The sequence below is a fragment of the Dendroctonus ponderosae genome, unplaced genomic scaffold (assembly GCF_020466585.1).
Source record: "Dendroctonus ponderosae isolate FM_Combo_2020 unplaced genomic scaffold, Dpon_F_20191213v2 Dpon_F_20191213_1, whole genome shotgun sequence".
Taxonomy (NCBI): domain Eukaryota; kingdom Metazoa; phylum Arthropoda; class Insecta; order Coleoptera; family Curculionidae; genus Dendroctonus; species Dendroctonus ponderosae.
The window spans coordinates 58141772-58157567 of NW_026017110.1; the positions used below are offsets into that span (position 1 = coordinate 58141772).

Genomic DNA, 15796 nt, shown 5'->3' on the forward strand with positions numbered 1-15796 from the left:
TAAACGGAAGTCAATTTGAACATTTAATTTAAACGATTCATTATTGTTTTGTGCTTTGTGTGATAATATAGTTCTTGTTTCCATAGCCTACTACAATTTTTTTTATCTTCTTTTGAAGTTTTACGGCAAAATTTTACGGTAAATTCAGAAAAAAATAAGGATTTTAAAACGCCCACAGCCAACTATGATTACCATTTAAAAAAACATAAGTTTATTTTTTATCTCGTAAATCAAGTTGACTGTGATCACGAGTGCTAGTTTATTGGATTCAACGCAAAAAGTTGTACGAAGGGCAGTTTTAGCTTTTTTCTAAGTTAAACAGTTTACGTATTAAGTGATAATTAAAAAAGAGTTTATTTCTTGTCTTTTCAGGATATTTCAGGAACTAAGTCGGGTACTTAAATTTTGAAAGCGGTAATGAATAGGCAATCGAATTCTGCCCAATTTTGGTCATTAAACAGTTACCCATTTAACGGATTCTCTATCTTTAAAAATGTAGAAGTTACCTATACAAAGATTCAGAAAATGGCCACCCTGTATATAGTCTTGCATAGTTGTTTCTTTTGCTTTAGTTACCTCAGCGCAAGGATAAAAACATGGAAAACAGTTGGCAATTTTCCAGAACTAGAGGACCAAGAACAGAATAATCATTTAGGATGACACTTGGCAACTGTCATCCATTGACAGGTAGGTCCTTTGCATCTAGGAATAAAAATTAAATTTTTGATTTTTTTGCACGTTTACAAGTATTTAAATCGCGTTTGAGAAACTGTAAAAAGCACACAGATGTTTTATCGGTTTTTAATGGTCTAACTTTTGCGGTTTCTGCATGTATTTCACTTTTCTCTTAAAAAATTGTTAAAATGGTCCGCCCTTTTTTCGAAAAGTACAGATCTCATGATTATAGTCTTAGTTAGGAAATTATGCAACTATTGGCAACACTGCATGTCCGTAACGAACTCGAAAGCGCACGCGCGATTATGCGATTATTTCTGGATTTTCAGGTTGACACATGACATGTAAATATTATTTTATAGGAATTTAATAAATTTACTTAATTTACTAGTCAACTAGTCTTGTGCGGCTGAAGTGCATTGAAAATGCTCGAGGTAACAAAAGGTATGATTTAATGAAACTGTCCTTGTTGCCACTCAATGATACGCTTTCAGGCATAAGCAAATTGTGGGACAGGCTGTTTGATCAGAAAGCGTTTTTAAATGGAGAAATAAACTTTGTCCTCAATGAATTCGAGGTAATTTATGTCTCAAATATTCCAATTCACTCTAAATAGTTGAATTGCAGCTGAGGCGAGGGGATAGTGAGGTGGACAACTTGTTTAAATCTCTAGAAAGTATAACGGATATAAAAGACACTCAAATTAACAGGCTGATTGAAATAGCTAGTGAAAAAAATGTTGAAGCCAATCAACAGTTAAGTAAAGCTCTAAACCTTTGCAGCCAACTTCCAGAGCTAGAACAAAAATACACTGACCTGAAGGTAGACCCCATTTCAAATAAATACGTGAGCTTAATTACTCTTCGTTACAGGACACATACCTTGAAAAGGCTAGAGAAAAGAGGAAAGAAAAATACGAGGAAATAATGAATGGAATCACTTCTAACTACTCAAAAATCGACGCTGAATTTGAAAAGAAAGAAGTAGAAACCCTACAAGCTTATATAAACCTTGAAGCAAAATTGAAATAGTTAAATGAGTTGAAGCCTTCACTTCTACAATGCTGTATAAACATATTGTGGCTATATCTCAATTTATTCTATCAGTACTATTTAGCTTCGCCTTTGGACTTCTGGGTATAGAAAAAATTATTGGTCCACTCGACTTTGGATTCAGATTGCTTCTTGCCATGATCTGCACTCTCGTGGCCGCACTTGGCGAATTGTACTTTTTAGCCGAGAAACTTAATGAAGATTGGGAGTTTGAGTACTCCATAGGAAAAAAAGCCAAAACTAAATAAGTTTCTTTTGTATATCGGCATTTAATGTATATTTCGACAGCCTTGTAAATAATTTCAAATAAAATCTTCAGCTTAAAATGTTTTATTTTGGGTACAACAGGTTGTTACATTTTACAATAAAGGAAATATTGCAAAATAGCAAATGATTTACTGAGCTGTAGTTCTTAACTAAATATATTTGTACAAATATTACAAGAATTGAAATTGTTGAGTGTACCAAGTCTGCGTTCCAATAGACCAGCACTCATCCAAACTATGTAAAGATTTAGAAACAATACAAGTTCTAGTCTTATTTTAACACGCCCTAAAACGCCTGTCTGTTCGGAAAATCTAGACTTTGTCAACGGGGCTAGTTTAAAACGCAATACAGACGCCCCATTTTTTTCAATTAAATATTGAAACGTGCATCAAAAATGTAGTTTTGTGGGCGTTAAAAACGAAATTAAGCAGTCGATCGTTTCAGTTGAGATCAACGAGAAAGCAATATTTATAATGCTCTTTTAAATCAAGAAGGTTAATATGGAATTTTCAGTTACATACAATTTCTAATACATATGAACGTATGGTAGTTATTAATACACTGATTTAACCAGATACTAATAGTTTCAGATAAAAATACCAATAAGTGTAAAGTCTAAATTAAAAAAAAAACAGCTAGTGGGTAAATGTTTGCTAACACTTTTTTTGCGCAGGATTGAACACAATTACAATCAAAGCATCCGCTAGCTATCAACCTAAAATATTAGAGGAGAATAATAGTTGATTTGACTATATAAAGAATCTTGTTTAAAATAAATTTAAGAATATTGCCCTTAAACATCCTCTCACATTTTAAGTCATTTAAATATTTTATCAGGGAATAAAAACTTCACACATTTTGGCATTTTAAAAATATACTGAATAACAAGCTAACTAATGTATAAACTCTTGTTAAATTCAATAGAAATTTCCTATGTACAAAAGAATCGAAGCGTGAAGCTATAAAAGTCTAATAATGAATATTGAATTTCTGCCTTGTTTACTAATAAGTTTCATTCTATTTACATACTTGATGCACAATTTTACTATCCTTTCCAATGATGTGTAATTCATAAAAAAAACGGTTATGTAGATACTACTAATAGTTTGTTCGTCCGTGGCTTCCGCAGTAAGTAAGTAAGTAGTTAAAAATTTCGCATTTTTAAGTAAGAATAAACTATTTTCGTATGGCTAATTTTAAAAAGACAAAACTGCACACACCATTGGCAAGGTGATTTAAATAATTTGAAAACAATAAAATCTCGACCTCACTCACAAAATTCAACATAAGCCATATCACGACGCCCCATAAAACATCTTTGAAGTGAAATAAAATGATTGAATAACAATTAAAACGCTTACTAGAACACACGCTAGAAACTAAAATAAAAATTAATATCCTATATAACAAACATAGTATTTGGTAATAAATAATGACGGAAAACCTGATAAAGAAATTAATGAATTTATGAATTAGTACAGAAACGAGTAATTCAAACTTCTGTAGATGCGCTCACTTTTCGCGTTTTAAATCCGCCAAAATACAAACGGTAGGGTGAAGCCTGAAACGCATTTTGATTTGAATTCAACTTCAAAGTTTTTCAGTTTCTACAGAATAACTAGGAATCCATAGATTGTGACTGTACTAATTGATAACAATTAGTATTGCGTGAACAGTAGCGAAGATACATTTAGAAAGTTAAAAATAGTTTTAATTCCCTAGATCTATCTACAATTGATTAAATTTCAAGCTAGTTTGCTTAAAACTGCTCGTTTTATCAAAATGGAAGCTGAGTATTTTAAATTAGAGTATTTGTACGGAAGAGAAATGACCTGTAAAGTTGCTGCTACTGAGTAATTGACCTGATAACCAGATAAATGTAAATGCTCTAAAACCCGAGAAGCAAATTTAAATTCAAATCCTATAATACTTTGTAGCCAATAAAAAGTGCGGCACAAAACATTATTCACTAGGGTTTTTCAATTAACACTTAACAATAATTTGTTGTTCAATTTAATTTGGATTTTAAAAATATCCTGCTGCAATACCCCATTGCTTGCACAATTGAAAAACCTTGAAATTAAAACGAAAATTGAAATGAGTAGTTCAAATCTCAACAATTAATTTTTGACTATAATTTTTTTCTATAGTTGTCCGATAGCACTATGAGGTGGGTGCAAATTAATAATCATGCTGCAAATGAAAGAAAACGTGTGACATGTTGATATTTTAGCGGCTTGAAAACAATTCACAGATATGGTAAGATTTAAATTATTTTCTTTATATTTAATTAAGGCTAACCTATAATAATTAGCTATTTAAATAAGTTTATAACAATGGTCATCTCACAAAAATAAGTTCAAGTCAACGTTGCCGCACTGCTATGACCACATGGCAACAACGTGAGGTGTTGGTCGGTCTCACTATATTGTAGTCATTTTGAGCGGGGATTTTTTTTCTTCTTTCTCTTAAAGAAGCAGCAACATCTGCAACAAGAATCAAATGTGAAATAATCGCAACACAAAAACCGGGCAAAAGATAATTAGAAGTCAAGGACAAATGACTACATACTTAACATACTTGGTTTCATCCAGGATATCAACCTCTTGAGGTTGGGTAATAGGTGTATTACTGTGTCCAGCTGTTGGATCGTCTGCATTTAATTCTCCATTGGTCGAGCTTACGACCTGCACCGATCCATGTCGATCTGCCGGAGTTAGGTTTCCTAGAGTACTTTGCTTTGAAGCTTCAGGCCATGCGGTGTTTTTGTTAGTCTAGAAAAAAACCGTCGTATCAAAAAACCCAACTGCGTCGACCCGGACTAAGAAATAATGTATGAAATTATGAAATCATAAACATACAATCTTCTTGAATTGTTGGCACACTTGCAACCCTGTATCCTGAGACCAGTGGTTTTTATTACCCATCACCAGCAAAGTAACGTTCGGGATCCCGGGTACTTTAACATACTTCTAAATTAAAAAAATTAGATGCATGTAGTGATCAGATTAGTGGCACTCTTGCTTTAATACGAAAATTCCCTGAACCTGTCGAAGTACAAAGTACTGGCTGGCCAGGATATAATTTACATAAACTCATGGCTGAACTTCACAACCACACAAATGTGCCTGCATTACATTTCATTGCATCGAATGTATTCATTTCAATAATTTGGAATGATACAACAAACATCTTTTAATGATACAGTACAAGTAATGCAATATTTACCTTAGGAGCGGGGTGTCTTTCTCTGTTAGGGGAGATAACCACGTCGTGAGCAGTAGTTTGAAGTGAACCTACTGGCGTACTCTGGAAAACATATCACAACATATATGGAAATTCCTTCAACTAATGGAAAACTAGCTAAATTGTTTTCCAAGCTTTAATCACTCAACGAATTCATGGGTTCGAACACAAATTTATCAATAAACAAATTCAAGTTTAGTCAATCGCAACGGTTGTAAACGGAATTCAAAATTCAAAACTTTCTAACAAAGTTACTACAGTTATAGTTAAGGAAGTTAGCGAACAGCGACAGGGTAGAATAATAAAAAACATTCTACATGTTTAAGTTAAATCAAACTTTTTTTAAAATTCTCGAACATAAAAATGAGTATTTCTAAATTGGCATATTTTGCAAAGAAAAGTTAGTACACTGCGTTAAAGGTGAGATACAGTAATCATTTATTTTGAACGCCATTGGTGAAAACCACGGATGGCTCCGTTCTTTTAATAACGAAACAAAACACAAAACATTATTATTTTTTATAAAGCTCGTGGTGGACCATAGTTATGATGCATTAATGCAATTTGTTAGACATGTAACATTTTCCACTGAGATAAAACGTGTTGAACTTATAGTGACCGATTTTGGAGATAACAGACGTACTCAAAAAGCGATAATATTTGATTCAACGTAACCGACCCTTTTCCGCTCGAACTATTAAATCATCTGTAGAAAAAATTTAAAAAATTTAGAGTACCAAAATAATTATAGGAACAACGTTCTGCTTTAAACGGACAAAAACCCTCATGCAAAATCCACTCTTATAAAGCTCAATTAACAGATGAATTATTGGAAGAGTAGACTAGAAATTAACTCTCAAAACTGCACATTATTGAAAATCCTCGCTTGACTCAAAAATCTCAGACAACCTTTCCAACAAAAGCTATGACGATTAATTGAAATTTATGTGAATTGATCAAATAACATTGAACACACAGGCACAATAGGCCAGAAATTAATTTATCGACATTAAAAATGTTTCAAAACAAATAATTACATTTTTGTTAAATTAATGTTAAATTTAAACTATCAATCTGTTGTTTTATTACTGTAATAAAAAACGCGATATATTGTTACTAAAAAGTACCTATAAATACTTTATCTTCAACTCTACCAATCGCTTATTATTCGAATATTTAGGGCATTTTATGTAAAAAAATCAATGATTCGTTGTAGCTCACTAATGAGACGCCTTGTATAATAAATTTAATTTACTGAATAGGCACATTTATAAACACTAATTGCCCCGCACGTACGAGCGTTATTCAAAAAGTTGCCCAAAAATCAAACGATTGTATTCCATTGATCGAGAACGCACTAAATATAAAGTTAACAACTCTTTATCAAGCAGTAACAAATTTCAAATAGAGCAAGCAAAAAAATCCAGACAATGTGTTACTTTGAGATATCGCAAGATACTTGACTAGCTATCAGTTCACCCTTGGATTTTGCTATTTTTCCAGCGAGTAAAACATAAACAAGATTTTAAAAAAAATAAGGCAAAAAAATAAATCCTTAAAAAATTCAATAATTAAATAACCTTTGTAGACAATAGCCAATTAATCGTATCAATGGCCAAATAAAAAAACGATCCTGATTTTAAATCAAGCTTAAATACTTAGAAATATCTCATGCCCTTATGTAAACATGTGTGAATAAGTGTTTCGGCGGGCCGATGCCCCGATTCGGCGTTACTGTACCAAAATATTGGATTTTTTATGGATCATTTATTCCAGTTAAAAATTCCACGCTGTATAAAGAGTAGACAATAGAAGTATAAAATTGAATAGTGTCAACGAATAGATTATTTAATATCACGCAACAATTCAGCTAATCCAGGGGGTACTGATAAGATTCAACAAAAGTGTATTCTTTTATATAGACGGAACCTTGGATTAAATTGAGAGCGTTTTTATCGATTCAATGCATACTTTTCTACTGTTAAAATTGCTTGGCGACAACCAACGGAATTTCATTGTTTAAAAGCCGATAAATGTCTGTTAAATGAAACAGAAGTTGGGAAACACATTTTCATAATGTTCAATTAATATAACATTGAGCAGCGAACTACGTAAATTACGCAATACGACCTTCAAAACCCTTGAAACCGTAGAGACTCTAGCTATATGACTCAAATGAACAAGCGCTAAAAATACCTTGTCAGATTTAGTTTTTAATTTATTTGACGGCGGAGCTCTTCGGATTTGCTGAAGAACGTACAGATTCGACGGCTGTTACATAAATATAAAGTTCATATTATCCAGGTGCTACAGAATAGGGAAATAAGGTGCAAAATGGAAATCAGTGTTCTTCAACAACTGAACATCAATGTTTTAAGAAAATTGATGGTCTTAGTCCAGCTTGTTTCATAATGTTTAATATATTGCAATAAAAAAAATTGAAAAACTTACCAGTGTTTTGCCAGTCCAGTCGAATTCTCCGTCATCAGCGTATCCTTTTTTCTTAAACAAGCTAGTAAACAAATTTCGTAAATACTCATAGTCAGGCATTTCAAAAAAATCTAATCGTCTAACATATCTTAGGTACGTTGCCATTTCTTCGGGATGATTTTCACATAAAGTGTCTATTGTAGTGGCTCGTTTAGTATCACCGATTTTTTGATAACGCTCTTTCAGTGTGTCCGCTTTTAGGCCTTGCCAGGGCAAGGAACCTCTCAAAAAGTACATAAACATATGACCTAAAGCCTCCAGATCGTCTCTCCTGGACTGTTCTTTGCCTAAATGGGTATTGATAGACATATATCGAGCAGTTCCCGTTAATGATTTATGTTCTCTATACGGTATATGTTTATTTGTTTCTGATTCAATGTATTCCTTAGCTAAACCGAAATCTAAAAACAATGCATTTGCTTAATTTTGTTCTTCATACTGTCTACCTGTTCATACCTATGATGTGAATGATTTTCTCTCTCTTTGTACTCTGCCTTCCGATAAGAAAGTTCTCAGGTTTTACATCCCTATAGATTAAGTGTCTAGTGTGAACGTACTCTATTCGGTGCAGCTGTAAATTTAATTGAAATTGTTTCTTCGTTTTACTGCTAAACTAAATTGGTTTAAAATTTAATATTCAATTCAATTGCTTAAGCAACAGTTTTACAACATAAATCTACTGCAGCGTTTATCTTAAAAAATATATTAAATGCAGTGAACTTCACTCTGTTATGTCGCTTTAAGCTCAGATAAAATTTATCTACTGTAAAGTAGGACTGACGTAAAAGGACTTTTAAATTTACTCAATCAGTCGTTTAACACTCACCAGTTGAATTGCGATCATAAGAACAGTCTTTAGAGAAAATTTACGATCACATAAATCAAAGAGATCTTCGAGGCTGGGACCCAAAAGTTCCATAACTAAAGCGTTGTACTTGCCACATGGACCGAAGTAATAAACTTCTGGAATGCCCTCTGGAAAAATTCACTGAGTCTCATTCTGAGAGTTTTTCCACTCTAGATATATACGTTGAATTCAAAATTCAATGATTGAAAATAATTAGATATAAATGTTGTCTTAATGCTACTAAAACCAATGGTTTACCATGACTTCCAAGCAGCTTGTAAAACCTATATTCCAAATGCAGCTGCGGAGCCTTGGACTTCATGGGTTCCATTTTAATAGCAACATGCTCATTATTGTACAGGTTCTTGCCAAGTCTGAGTTCCCCAAAATTACCACAGCCAATTTTTTTGCCCACTCGAAAGTTAGGTCCAACCATTAAGACGCCACTTGAGTTGACACTGTGTCTCGCATTGTGCGAATCACCTGCACCTGAGAATCAATTACGTATTTACATGAACAGCAAGATCCATCCGGGCCAGAAAACGCAAAACTGCATGAGAGAGTTAATTATCTTTACTTACCTCGGTATTTTGAGTTCTTTTTCTGGTCCATTTTATCCATCTTTGCTTAGCCGATTATCCCTGGAACAAATTGGGAAAAACTTTAGCATTGGCTGAAAATGTATAAATCGGGTTGGCATTTGTAATGGCATTGATTAATATGAGGAAAATGTATAACTAACTACATTTTGTAAATAAATTGGCTGCTGTTTCAATTCCGAGTCCATTATTTTGCCTTCATGTAGTGTATGCAAGGATTCGGCTTAAGACGAAATTTCAAATTTAGGCATTGTACTTCATAAACTAATTTAACAAGAAATATAAAAAAGCTTCAGAGCAATGCTAACGGAAAATCAGTTTTGGCTTCCGTTTCAGAAAGTTTTCGGATTTAGACGTAATTTCACATTTAGACATTGTTTTATAAACTAATTTATACAGAGATATACAAACGAAGCCTCAGCTCAATGATAACGAAGTATTTTGCGAAAGTGAAATTTTTACAAGCCATCCGCAAGATGCTATAAAAAAGTTTAGGACCGAAAAGTTTCGGGAGTTCAGGTTTGAGAAAAAATGTATTGGCCGAGGTCAAGCCATGTCACCTTCAACACACCTAAAAACATGTACTTTTGTAAAGCAATTACGGCTTGAAATCAGTCAATACATTTTCTCCAAAGTAGCGAAGTAATCATACGCAACTGATTAACCTGTTCCTCCTTTATTGTTAAATTACACCGCCTTAATTAATTCGAAACGTTCTAATTTACTCTATCAACTAATCATATTTGTTTCATTTTAAATATTGATGCTCCATGTTTCATCTGTGATAGACATCATATTTTTGGTAAAATTGTATTATCTGGGTAGTATTTGCGGTAACATTATCTCTATTAATGTCAACAAAATAATTATAGATTGATTTATGAAAACGTTTAAGTGGAGAGAAACGAGGATCTAAGTGAATTACACTTTACACTTACGCAAAAAGAGGAATTGAAATTGATCCGTCATTGTTTATGATAAGTAAAGCAATATAAGCGGAGCACGAAATGCAAATATTTAGTTCCATGACTATGAAGAAAATACGTAAAACTATTTCATCTGTAATTCTATGTATAAAACATTTATCGTAGAACGGAGACATAAACCAGGTAAGGTACTTTGCAATAAAGTGTTTTTTTGATTAAAAAAAACGCCTTTGATAATGGAAATACATTCTCGCAATCACATAAAAACTAGATGAAATATTTAGAAAAATAACATAGGATGAGCTGCCACAACAGCAAGGGAATTGTCCTACGCTTTGATCATATTGATGACATTGAATAGCGTAAAATGTTGTTATTTACTGATGACACAGTAATTCATGTAGTGGGTGTAAAGGTGTATGAAATAACAGAAATGTTGAATGAAATGAAAAAATGTGCATTTGATTGAAGTGAATTGAATCTTTTTGTTACTCTACTTAAAGCATGTTATTGGACAGATATATCGAAAATGGGGTATTAGAGAAAATATAAGACACCAAGCCGAAAAAATATGACTCGTTTAATAACCCAATCTGCTGAATCAATCAATTGAAATATGTACTTCTACGTAACAGAACAGAGCGGCTAAAATATTCAATTTAATGCGAACATTTTTTTTGTAATTTGGCTTATTCGCTCTTCTACATAACAATTTAAAAATCAAGCGCGTCCATGGATGGCGGGGCTGCGATTTCTTAGTGACTTTTTTCTACAGACAAAATATATTGTAATTTGCATCGGGTGTACCTCATTTATTTCGAACGAGTCCATTTCAGCAAGTGAAAAACCAAACTTTTGTATTTAATTTAATTTTTCGTGCTTGTAGACAAATAAAATATTTCACAGGCAAGTAATTATTTGTTTCCTTTGCACTGTTGGCGATGATAAATTGAAATAACACATTTCTGGTTTGATATTGCTTTTGCAAAAAAACCAGAATTTTAAATATTATTTTTAGTTTGCAAATGTTACATATTGATAGCCTAACGCTGATAGGTCGTAACCACAATTTTTTGAAATTTTTGTGCCAGGCAAAAAATCGTTTATTACTGTATGCTTGCTACTGCTGTTAACAAATACTAAAAATACCGATATAAACAACAAACATTAAAAAAATCATACATTACACGACCAAGATTTATTAGCAGTTTTTTGTGTCTCCTGTTTAACCAAATTTATTAAATTGGGTTACGATCTGTCAGCTTTTGGGTATGGAATAGTACACAGGAAGTATAATAACTTGGATTTTGTAACTGTATTACGTTATTTTTTAAGCTTGGCAATTTTTCTCAGAAACCCTGGACAATACGATTTTTAAGTTAAAATAAACATTGAGATAATTGTATTTAAAATATAGAAAAAAATCCTTAACAAGAAACAGCATAAATTAAGTAAATTGTCTATATTAATTGTCTTTTTAATCAGTTCTTTTCGAAGTCTGTGGAATGTCGACCCATGGTTATATATATTAGATATATAAATATGTCGAAAAAGCCCGCTGGTAACCAATACAGATAAATTAAAATTAGTAAAGAAAGCTTATGGTTCACTAAAAGCATTTTTTAATCTTAACATGAGGTTCCAGCGACGCCAATGTGAGGGAGACCGAAGTCACAAACCTCAAGAAGTGTATGGAAGATGTTTGATATACAGAAGCAAGCCCTGAAACTAGTGATGTCGCGAACAAAAACGCCTCAGAAAATTGGGACATTTCTGATGAAGAATCATGTTTTTTTTTATCAAGATGCTGCTTAAGATAAGAATCCTAGAAGTTGGCCTTTTATATTATATCTCACTTTAGCTATCCTTTAAATAGAGATAAGTTTTTCAATAACTTGCTACAAAAAAATTAGTAACGGATAAATAATTCCAAAATGTTGGCAGGTATATTCTAAATTAAAACATTGCGTATTTTATTTTCCTTGCACATTCAAAACTTTTTCTAGTGCTTTTGTTGAGGAATGGAGAGTTAGAAGTGGTTTGGGAAAAAAATCGAAACTAGAATAGTAAAAAAATATTTAGTATCAACAATGGGGCTTTCCGACTATCCATTATAAGTAGTGAATAAAACATTTCCGTAGAAATAAGCTTACCATAGAATGTGCAGTAAGAAAAGCAAGAAATGAAAAATTTATTGAACTAGTCTTCTTTCTGATTATATCGATACATTAACGATTGTTTTGTTATTTTTTAAATTTTAAAAATAAACCGAAGTTATAATATTTTCTGCAGTTTGTTGTTTAATTTAAGGAAAACATGTTTCAGATTTTTATTAATCCGTACGATATGAAGGGCGGCACTTATTCTAGGAACGAGCCTGTAAACGTCTGGTTCTCAAACAAAATAAATCTGGAAACCTTGCAAGTGGCATATTAGAAATATCCCTAGTAACAGTTTTACAAGTTTCGAAGTGGCACAATTAAATAATTTACTATTATTGGATGAACTGAACACAACTTTAGGTCTGATAACTAGATGGTGATTTTAGGTTTTAAGTGTAAATAACGGGGACCAATGTAGTTATTGGTATAAAATTTCCCTGTACGGGGTTATTCATTATAAATGGACCGCCCCTTTAACTTTGTTATTTTCAAACGATGATTTTATACCGGATTGTAGGAAATCTTTTGATTTTTCTTACGAATTATAAAAAAATATATTTTACAGGGTCTTCCAGAAAAAACATTCCAGAGCAAATTTATAGTTTTCTAAATCTAAACCCTCTATATTATTACAAATTCGGATTCTACGTCACATTCTGAGCGGATTTCATATAAGCCCAATGCCTGCCTTCATCTGTTTCCGAGTTAGAAGCACTTAAAAATCGACGCTACATTCAGTGTTCACAAAAGTTACGGAGAAAAAATTCAATTAAAAACTGAATAAAGAACTCCCAAAATTGACTTCATTCTTAAAATCTGAATAGACAAATTTAATTTCTAGTAATTATTGAATACATATTCTATAGAATCTTTTTTGTTTCTCTATTTCGATTTCTGTGGTAAGTATTTCCTTAATCCTATTCACCATCGATTGCTTTTCACGATTTAAGATATGTGTTAAAACTATAGAAAGGAAGAAACTTATCTACAATAGTCAAAGCTGAGCTGACCATCTGCAATATTAATCATAGAAATAGAAGTTCTGAGCCGAATAACTCAAGGAATGATTTCAGCTGCATTAGAGCAACAAAAACACATCTATAGAATATATATTCAAGAAAATCGGCGCGGTGTTGAACAAACATTAGATAAATGATATGAAATCTGCTCAGAATTTGTCGTTTAATCTGAATCTATAATAAAATACCGGGTGTTCCATTACAAATATATAATATATAAGTTTGATCTGGTACGGAACCCTGTACCTATTATGTTTTGATTACTAAAACAATCAAAATATTTTCTACAATTTGGAATAAAAAGCATCGCTCTATTCCTCAAAATAACTAAGTTAAAACGGCGGTGCGTGATAATCCTGTACAGCATTGAATGAATCCCCCCAAAAATGGATTGCAATTTCAAAAACAGTTAAAAAAAAACAAAAAAACGAGTTTATAAAAATGAGTGTTATTGTTATGATGTCGAATAGCTGGCTTGGTACATAAGGTGGTGAATAGAAGCATATTTAAACATTCTAATTAGGATTTTATTTACTGACAAATCTCTGGTTTACCAACAATGGGATAATTCAACCAATATGAGCTTGCTTACTTAATCAAGATGTCAAGTAGACGGGAGCCAATCTGAGCAACTAATTTAAGTTTTTTGTGCTTTTTTTATGTGATTTTAATCACACAATTATTGCGAAGGCTGCTAAGTAAATACACTAATTGCAGAGTTTAAACACAACACTAGCTTTAAAAACGCTTTTTTCCACTCATACGATTATTCACTGCTTTCCACAATGCACGAATATAAATACATTTTAATGAATATTGGCTTTCACTCCACTGCAGTACAAATTATGATCCATTTTATTGTAGTGACTAATGGTACTGTTGGTACTGTCAAGAATTGAAGGTTAGAATTACCGAACAGGCTGCGACTTGTCTAATGAAGGATAACAGACTTTACTCAGGGTTTTGAACTGGTCATTTTTCTTTATTTACCAAATATAAAGCATGACTGCTGAGCAAAAGGGAAAACAATGGAGACTTTTTAGGTTAGCGGACAATGTTGACAACATTATGAAGCGATAATTTCCCTAAAAACAGCAAAATGGGCAACAAAACAACGCAAAATACACCCTGATTTTTTACTTTGTTTGAAGCAAACTCTTTTAATGAACAATGAATGGATTCCAAGGTTAAACGTTGGTGTTCTTACGTTTAGTGATTAACTTTGATTTACTTACAAATTGGAGTTTTGATACATTGTTTTACATACAAGATAGGGGGTTTGATATTCAAAAATCAATAATTAATTTGAATATAGCCACTTAATAAAATATCAAAAATTGAAGATCATAACTGGAAAATGTGTTCTAATCTTAATTTGATAGCACTCAACTGCTACAAATTCACAGATAAATATATTTTTAGACTAGGTTGAAGGAAATATAATTATGCCAGGAAACTAATCAAGCAAACTGTAGGCCTATCGGGGGATTGAGAATAGAGCGAACTGAGAGAGTTCAGGTGTTATGAGATCAGCTGAATCAAAGCAACACCCATAGAGATTGCCTTTGAAGCAACTTGTAGTAATAAATAGGATTTTAAAAACTCACCCTTCGTATGAAGCAACACTACAAAACTGGAGCAATCCGAGGAAAACAAAGTTGGGAAGTCTTTCGAACTTGAGTCACTCATAAAAAGTAAATTGTTGGATAGGCATATCACATTTTGTACTATCACAGTTATTTCACAAGTTTCTGAAGTAATTTTTCAAATTGGTTTCTTCGGCACAGTTATGTGGAATTTAATCACAACAAAAGAGTTCCCTAGTTGTTAGCACTTGCCTTAGGTGGATGGTTTATCTTCAAGTGTCATTTCAATTCCATATTCCGAGGAGATTAGATTGCGAAAACGGCTGAACGCCATTACAGATTCAGACCGGGCAATGTAACTTTCAGGGTTAACATTCATCAAATTTGTTTGTGAAAAATGATAAAACACACGGACCGAAACTGAAAAGGAGGACCAACGCACAAATCGGCTACAAAACGAACGTTCTACGCTAAAAATACACCATATTCATGCACTCTTCTTCGCAAATTGTGTGCCGTGTAATTGACTTTTAGGTCAAAATAATTACGGTCATGCGTACCAACCCGTTAACTCCCGTTGTCATTTCTTCACAAAAATCAACACTATTTAGGACTCCGCCACTAGTTCTGTTCGTTTTATTAGCGAAATCACTCCTTATGGGGCACCAGGGTAGAAAAGCACAGCCCAGCGGCGTTTTACGCTTATTGTACTTGAATATTATATCGGAAATAAAGGTGTGGTGAATCATATGTTTCGTTGTCATAACAACGGCAGCTAATCACATTTAAAAGTTTCCCGCCACTGTAAAAGTATACTTCCCGAAAATGGACAAAAAACATCATCCATGCTTTTATTCGATCAAATCCCTCAGTCTAATTAATGTAGCTGAAATGAACTAAAGTAATATATTCATTCACATAAAGGAA

The 15796-nt window shown here is 32.7% G+C and overlaps 2 protein-coding genes across 7 annotated transcripts; one reads left to right on the forward strand and one right to left on the reverse strand.

Annotated features, from left to right (window-relative positions):
• Window positions 1-995: 995 nt before the first annotated feature.
• LOC109532796 (biogenesis of lysosome-related organelles complex 1 subunit 5) lies at window positions 996-2053 on the forward strand. The gene is made up of 4 exons (XM_019897857.2): window positions 996-1119; window positions 1170-1252; window positions 1303-1497; window positions 1548-2053. The coding sequence occupies exons 1-4, from the start codon at window positions 1101-1103 to the stop codon at window positions 1704-1706; spliced, it is 456 nt and encodes a 151-aa protein (XP_019753416.1). The 5' UTR covers window positions 996-1100; the 3' UTR covers window positions 1707-2053.
• LOC109532795 (casein kinase I) lies at window positions 2045-15641 on the reverse strand. Of its 6 annotated transcripts, XM_048660676.1 has the most exons (11): window positions 14891-15641; window positions 9159-9218; window positions 8836-9066; window positions 8557-8705; window positions 8187-8301; window positions 7692-8131; window positions 7437-7511; window positions 5223-5303; window positions 4856-4966; window positions 4575-4768; window positions 2045-4480 (listed from the first exon to the last, which is right to left on the reverse strand). In XM_048660676.1, exons 2-11 carry the CDS (start codon window positions 9196-9198, stop codon window positions 4429-4431), a joined length of 1488 nt encoding a protein of 495 aa, XP_048516633.1. In that variant the 5' UTR covers window positions 9199-9218; window positions 14891-15641; the 3' UTR covers window positions 2045-4428. The 6 variants fall into 6 exon arrangements, with proteins under 6 accessions (XP_048516633.1, XP_019753413.2, XP_019753410.2 ...); XM_019897854.2 differs by lacking the exon at window positions 7437-7511 and having other exon boundaries at window positions 14891-15637; XM_019897851.2 differs by lacking the exon at window positions 7437-7511 and having other exon boundaries at window positions 4566-4768; window positions 14891-15636.
• Between the last annotated feature and the right edge of the window lie 155 nt (window positions 15642-15796).

What these genes read in the sequence shown, in the direction of transcription:
- LOC109532796 (XM_019897857.2), top strand. An exon ending in TTGTCCTCAATGAATTCGAG is followed by an intron (nt 1,253 to 1,302) that starts GTAATTTATGTC and finishes GTTGAATTGCAG; the next exon opens with CTGAGGCGAGGGGATAGTGA. An exon ending in AAAAATACACTGACCTGAAG is followed by an intron (nt 1,498 to 1,547) that starts GTAGACCCCATT and finishes TCTTCGTTACAG; the next exon opens with GACACATACCTTGAAAAGGC.
- LOC109532795 (XM_048660676.1), bottom strand. Translation starts at nt 9,198, where the DNA reads ATGGATAAAATGGACCAGAAAAAGAACTCAAAATACCGAG. An exon ending in TAAAAACTAAATCTGACAAG is followed by an intron (nt 5,304 to 7,436) that starts GTATTTTTAGCG and finishes TATGTTTTCCAG; the next exon opens with AGTACGCCAGTAGGTTCACT. An exon ending in GCCAACAATTCAAGAAGATT is followed by an intron (nt 4,769 to 4,855) that starts GTATGTTTATGA and finishes GTTTTTTTCTAG; the next exon opens with ACTAACAAAAACACCGCATG.